The sequence below is a fragment of the Chelonia mydas genome, chromosome 13 (genome assembly GCF_015237465.2).
Source record: "Chelonia mydas isolate rCheMyd1 chromosome 13, rCheMyd1.pri.v2, whole genome shotgun sequence".
In the NCBI taxonomy this organism is placed as follows: domain Eukaryota; kingdom Metazoa; phylum Chordata; order Testudines; family Cheloniidae; genus Chelonia; species Chelonia mydas.
This window is the reverse complement of record NC_051253.2, coordinates 39,219,159-39,226,517: the sequence shown is the minus strand read 5'-3', so window position 1 is coordinate 39,226,517 and position 7,359 is coordinate 39,219,159. Positions and strand designations below refer to the sequence as shown.

The 7,359-nt window shown below is 48.4% G+C and overlaps 1 gene segment (V, D, J or C); it reads left to right on the top strand.

Annotated features, from left to right (window-relative positions):
- The first annotated feature begins 858 nt into the window (after positions 1-858).
- Positions 859-2,132, top strand: LOC114020386. The segment is given in 2 exon segments: positions 859-1,132; positions 1,387-2,132. Coding segments are annotated over 2 exon segments (498 nt in total).
- The last annotated feature ends 5,227 nt before the right edge of the window (positions 2,133-7,359 follow it).

Below are 7,359 nucleotides of genomic sequence, written 5' to 3'. Positions count from 1 at the left end.
TGAGACAAGATTTGTTCAGCAAACATCTACCACTTATAGACCAAGCTACCAACCTTCAACTCAAATGTTATTTCCACTTAAACCTGTCAGTGTGAAAGCTTGAAATCCACACAGTTACAAACAGACATGAAATTCTTTCAGAGACAATAAAGAGGGAAATTATTAGGTATGGATTTACAACAAATGGTGAGATTTACCAGACAGCTGAATAACTCCTTATTTTCTGGATAAATTTGGGAATAAGATGGAAATAGCTGGGACAGGTATGCAGAATGAAGCCAAAACATCCGCCAATGGACACATACCTTTGGGCAGTTCTAAACGGGGCTAGATGATAGAGAGAGAAAGTGTGTGGGATTTAGCAGCATACAAAACGTGTTAAAACTGGCCTAGAACAGACAGGAATAGGGCAGCCACGTCTGTGCCCTGTGTGACATTTAATTGTGAATCCTTCCTGCACTTTCAGACTATAATCTTTTCTTCCCAATTCTTCTGTACCTTTTAGCGAGCTATACAGAGGTTTGGTGTAGCTCAAATGATCGCAGGGGAACTACACTGATTTCCTCCAGCTGCGGGATTGACCCTAATTCCTTTCCCTTGACATCAGGCAGATCGTGCAGCTGTTGAACACTGGATAGTCCGTCTGGAGTAAAAGTAAGAAAAACACTGAGCGGTTTAGGGGAAAAGTCCTCCACGCTCCCCACAAGGGGCCGCTGTTTTCTCACCGACTCGCCTCTCCGGCAGAGCTGTCTCGGGCTGGCCGTTCAGAGCCCCGCTGTTTAACCTGGTCTCGGATCCCGCCGCAATTTCTCCTCCCCCTTCCTCGAGTCTCCAGCTCCGTGCCGCAGCCAGAGAGCCGAGTGCAGGGGCAGCGCCGGGCTGCCTGCGTGGTTAGCACCACAGTCACTCAGCGGAGGAGACCAGCGCCAGTAGGAAAGGAGCTGCCAATATAGTTAAGGCATCAACCCCCTGAGTAAAACCTCTCCCTCCCAGCTCCTCTTCCCTGCTGGGAAAGGCGAGGAAGAAGCTTCCTTCTTGGGCTTTGGGGACTGGGGAGGAGGTTCCATCCCACTTCATCCCTGAAGTATGTTCTTCCCCTGGGTGTCTGTTCTTACACTGCTTCGGATTCTGGGTGAGTAGCGTATCTGCACCATTTCAGCTCTGTATGGGGCCAGACGGTCATCGGGTGGAAATGGCCACAACTGAAATGCAGCTGCATCCAGTTCCAAGAGATGCGGAATTAGCCCTAATTTCTTTTTGTAACCATTTGTTTATAAACTTTTCCCTCCCTCCAGCCTCTGGATGCTTGGGAGGTAGATAAACACTGCAGGTTCAAGCCAAGAGCCGTGTGTAGCTCTACATAAGCACTTTATTGTTTTCCAGAAGGGGCTAATGGAGAGTCAGTGACACAGCCTGAGGACAGACTGACAGTATCCCAAGGGGAACCAGCGCTGCTGAAATGCAGCTATGACACTTCCTATATTCCCACGCTGTGGTGGTACGAGCAGTACCCAGATGAAGCCCCTCGCCTCTTGCTGACAGAATACAAAGCATCGGATGAGGAGGAGAGCAGGAGCCGGCGAGGGTTCTTCGCCACAGCCGACAAACAGGGGAAGACTTTCCACCTGAAGAAAAACTCAAGTGAACTTCGCGACTCTGCCGTCTACTACTGCGCCATGAGCGTCACAGTGATCGCACCCAGCAGGGCCGCTGCACAAAAACCCGCTGGGGGAAGAGGAGGCGGCACTGAAGATGTTTGGGTTCCAGCCGGAGAAGGACAGACTTTGCACAGCGCCATTGGAGTCAGTGAATCCCATCCCTTGGCATCCTCCTGTTAATTGGTGTATCTCCTTAGACTGACCTCACACTTGGTAGAGCAACCCCCCTCCTTTCATGTATTTATACCTGTTCCTCTATTTCCCCTCCATGCGTCTGATGAAGTGGGTTCTAACCCACGAAAATTTATGCCCAAATAAACTTGTTAGTCTCTAAGGTGCCACAAGGACTCCTTGTTGTTTTTGCTGATACAGACTAACACGGCTACCACTCTGTAACCCTTCCCCAGGGTGTAAATGTGCATAGCTTCCCTGGAGTGAATGGGCCAGATCCCAAACTCTTGGGACTGGGTGGAGCTCAGTGGAAGCAAATGATCCAGTTCCTCAAAATGTTTTAAAATCAGTGAGGAATTGCATAGGAGTCAGCTGAGCTGCCCTGGTTCCTATCAGCTGAGGATCTGAGCCATTCAAATAGGACTTTGGGATCTCAACAAAATTGAAATGTTCCACATTCCTAGAGGAAACAGAATATAAATCTCATTTAATTTTTCAACTATTTCTGCCTGCCAGAACTGCCCTTGTGTCTGTTGTGGGAAGCTTTTGCTGGTTTCAGAAATGCAGTGATCCAGAAATGGAAGTGAAGTCAGGAAAGATAGAAATATTGGAATTACTGGTGTGGAGTAGACCAGACAGCTATCTAACTCAGTTTTTGCTCTCTGACTGTAGTTACCACCAACACCTTCAGAGAAAGGTGAGAGGCACTCTGGAGTAGGTAGTTATGAGGTAACTTCCCTTATAGGAGGTTTTCCCCTCTCCTTGTGCAATTGTATATAGATTTATGTCTTGAAGAAGGATTTCCTTCACCTTCCAATTTTTAGAGTCCTTTTTCAGTAAATTCTGAAACTGTATGTTTAAAATCTCTAATAACGTCCCAAGGCTTTATTTATCCCTGCAAGCTAACTTATATGGGCATGTCTAACTACGATATTAGGTCAATGTTATAGAAGTCGATCTTTAGCAACCAATTTTATACAGTCGATCGTGCAAGTCCGCATACGTGCATTAGGTCGTCAGAGTGCGTCCTCAATACCGGGGGTAGCATCGACTGACGGAATGGTGCACTGTGGGTAGCTATCCCACAGTCCCCGCTGCCCACTGGTATTCTGGGTTATGCTCCCAATGCCTGATGTGGAAAAAACGTTGTTGTGGGTGGTTTTGGGTACATGTCGTCAGTCTCAAGGGGTCAGACTTCAAACTCTCAGGTCATTCAGTGCCGCACTAGGGGAGTCAGGGGGCGAGACATCCCCCACCCATTCACTCATTTGCTCATTAGGTGGCAGTGTTGTACCCGCAAAATACATCCCCTCTATCAACGACACACACAGTATCTCAGCCCCTATTTATTTCTGAACTCTGCCCTCTACAGTACACACCTCCTTCTGCAGCTCAGAGACCGTGAGAAAGAATTCAAGGGAAAGTGCTCACAAGAAGAAAGAGACACTTGCACAAGGTTTGCAGAATAAGACGCTCCAGGGATGCAATATAAATGTTAAAGGCATCACCCCAAAGACAATAGTCTCACTTTGCCCTTCTTTTTATGTGGGAAAGGGAAAAGACACAGCTTCCTTTTTGTGCATAGGATCGGGGATGAGGATTATTAAAACACCAATCATGACAATGAAAATGCCTCTTATTTTCTCTTTGCTGATTGTACTGGTTTTTGTTTTAAGTGAGTATGGTTTAGTTCCGGGCCATTAACTATTTTATTTCCATTTTATAATTGGTAGTTCTATGCTATCCTCATTTCATTTAATCTATTCTAGTCTATTCCTTACACTTCTCAACCTGCCAATGGCCAAATTGGAAACTTTAATCGCTGGGAAAGATCCTAAATGGGGGATGGATAAGGTGTTGACATAAAATTATTCATCAATTAAAATGAAAAGGAGAGACGGGATTCCTTCCTTTTGTGTAAATGGTTCTTTATTTCTGATGTAAATAGTTTTCAACCACAGAAAGAAGCTGGGCACCACGTACTTTTGAGGGGAAGGTAGGTAATTGTGGCAGTAAATTGATGGAGATCTTTGCAAATGGGCTACACTAAAAAGGATATTTTATTATGATAATGTCCTGTGTGGCTGAGATTTTGAAAAGATTTTAAAGCAGTGAGGGAAATCTACAGGGAAATTTGGGACCCCACCTGCCTTAACATATGAAAATTCCAGCCTTACCCAATTAGCAAAATGTGTTTTCTTTTGCAGAAAGCACCTATGCAAACCCAACAACACAACCCCAATGCACTGTTACCATCCAGGAAGGAAAAACTGTGATTCTCCACTGCACTTATAACTCCTCTCTGGTTCAGTCTCTCTTCTGGTATGAGCAGTATCCCCAAGACACCCCTCGCGTGTTGCTGACACAATATGAAGCATCGAGTCAGCAGGAAAAGAGGCGCAGAAGAGGGTTCTCTGCAAATCACCAGAAAGACTCCAAATCCTTCCACCTGGAGAAAAACTCCCGCGAAGTGAGCGACTCTGCTGTCTATCACTGCGCCTTGAGAGACACAGTGAGCAAAGCCCCCAGGGCAGCTGTCCAAAAATCCCAGGACTGAGGCTATGTCTATATTTGCAGATGTACAGTGCAGGGAATAACAGCACCCCTCAGAGAGCACTGCAGGGAAAGTGCTGTTGTGTGTTCACACTGTCAGCTGCCAGTGCAATGGAGTGGCCACACTTGCGGCAGTTGCAGCTGCATTTGAAGGTACACTCTGCAGCTGTCCCACAAAGCGTCTCTTTCTCTTCTGCTGCTGAGGCTTGTGGGAAGGTGGAGGGGGTCGTGGGGCATCCTGGGTCCTGTCCCAATGCCCCACCATGCATCGCTTCGCAGCCCAGCAGCCCCTTTGCATCCGTCCACATTTGGTGCCATCTTTCAATGGTTTTTGCACTATGTGCTCTGCCTGCCTCTTGGTCTGTGGGAATGGATCCCGAACTGTTAAAGAACATGCTGATGGGTCTCACTTATACATCACGAAAGGCAGTCGAGTTACTCCTTACACCAGAAAGCGGCACTGAGGAGTCTGACACTGATGTCACCATGCATGGCAGATATGACACAAGATTGCTTGTGACATTCACAGAGGTGCTGACCCCTGTGGAACACCACTTTGGGGCTCGGGAAACAAGCACTGAACGGTGGGGTCACATCGTGATGCACGTCGGGGATGACGAGCAGTGGCTGCAGAACTTGCGATGAGAAAAGCCACTTTCATGGGACCGTGTGCTGAGCTCGCCCCCACCCTGCGGCGCCAGGACAGGAGAATGAGAGCTGCCCTGCAGGCGGAGACGCAGGTGGTGTTCGCACAGTGGAAGAAGGCTACTCCAGACAGCTACCCATCGGCTGCTAACCAGTTTGGAGTGAGGAAGTCAACTTCTGGAATCATGTTGATGCAAGTTTTCAGGGCCATTAATTGCATCCTGCTCAGAAGAACCATGACGCTGGGTAACGTGCATGGGATTGTGGCTGGCTTTGCACAAATGGGTTTCCCTAACTGCAGAGGGGCGATAGATGGGACACATATTCCAATTCTGGCACCAGCCCACCTAGCCTCAGAGTACATTAATCGGAAGGGATATTTCTCTATGGTTCCCCAGGCGCTTGTGGATCACCGGGGGCATTTCATTGACATTAATGCAGGCTGGCCCAGAAAGGTGCATGACACGCACATCTTTCGGAACACTGGTCTGTTCAGGAAGCTGCAAGCCGGGACTTTCTTCCCGGACCAGAAGATTACGATAGGGGAAGTCGAAATGCCCATTGTGATTCTGGGAGACCCCACCTACCCCTAGATGCAGTAGTTTATGAAGCCAGACACAGGGAGCCTTGATAGCAGCACGGAGTGGTTCAACAGAAGATTGGGCAGGTGCAGAGTGACTGTGGAGTGTGCTTTTGGCCATATAAAGGCCAGCTGGCGATGTCTGTATGGGAAGCTGGACCTGGTTGATGACAACATCCCTATGCTTATAGCCGCATGCTTGTACCCTGCATAATATTTGTGAAGGGAAGGGTGAAACCTTCACTCAGGCCTGGACAGCTGAGGCTCAGCACCTGGAGGCTAACTCTGAACAGCCAGAGACAGGGCATTTAGAAGGGCACAGCGCCAGGCTGTAAGGATTAGGGATGCCTTGAGGCAGCAATTGGATGCTGACAGCCAGTAATGTTTGGTGCCATGCACGGGAGTGCAGTGATTGTAATGCTAGTAGGCGATTGTGATTGCTCCATATGATGTACTGACTAGCAGTGCCTGTTGCTTTCCTGGGCTATGTGTGCTTTCATTTAATGGAATGGAGAATGCTTCAAAACAAAAATAAAATCATTTATTAAAAAACCCAGAAAAGTTGGAGAGACACACATGGTATGACACATCTGCACTGAGTTGGAGGGGGAAAGGTGCTGTGAGGGCTCCAGAACGGTTACAGATTTGTGTATGTCCAGCTATCATATGCAGCCTTGCTGTCTGGAGTGCTGTGCAATGGATGCTGCACTTCAGCAGGGCTAAACTGTGTGGGAACAGGGGTTGAGTGCAGTGCATACTGGTGGGAGTCTGCAGGGCTGGATGGTGAAGGGGCAGGTGTGGAATGCAGTGGATGCCGACTGGGGACAGGATGGTAGTCAAACTGTGTTGGCAGTGACATGGGGGCACAAGGGAAAGAGTTTTGGGGCACCGGCTGCAGGGGAGGGCGGACATGGAGCTGCTCCGTATGCAGTGCTAGGAGCGCCTGGATCGATTCCGCTTGCTGATCCATGATATTTAGAAGCCGCTCCATGGCTTTTTTCCGGTGCTCCACGTTCTCCTTCTGCTCCCTCGTCTCTCTGTCCTGCCACTCCTGCAGGTTTTTTTTTTTTTATTTTCAGCAGTGATGTGCTGCATAACTTCATGCAAAATGTCCTCTTTAGTTTTTCGAGGCCACTTCCTGAGTCTGTGCGGCTGTTCAGCTGGCGATAACGAGGCAGGCTGGGATTCCAAAGTCAGATCTATGAAGTAAAAATGCAACATTTTACAGAGCGCCATCGTTAGCAATAGACAGAGCACTGACACAACTGTTTTAAAACACAAGCACTACTCACATACCTACCACTAACTGGCTGTCCCAAGGCGAGAGCACATAAGCCACAAGACCCCCAAAATGATGAATAACCGCAGGGGCAGGGGGACTCATTGTTCCAAGGCCTTACTGTACTCAGGGACCGTGTGTCTTGGGGAGAGCCAACACTGCAGGGAGGCCCTATACTCAACACTGTCCATACATTTTCCACAGGCTGTGTTCATCCTGGAAGATATCTTGTTGCTGAGGGTGACTTGGAACCAAGGGAGGCTCTTCTGAAAGACTGCGGCTTCTGCCCTGACCCTTACGTGGCTCGCCTGTGTGCAGCAATTGTCTCTCCCCACCGATGGCACAGTGGCATGGGAATGTTACCCTTAATGGAACAAGGAACAAAGCTCCTCTGCAGATTACTTGTGGAAGCGGATTGCCCAGTATCTCCATGAGACTTTCGAGGAGATCTCTGAGGCCGATTACCGTGAAGT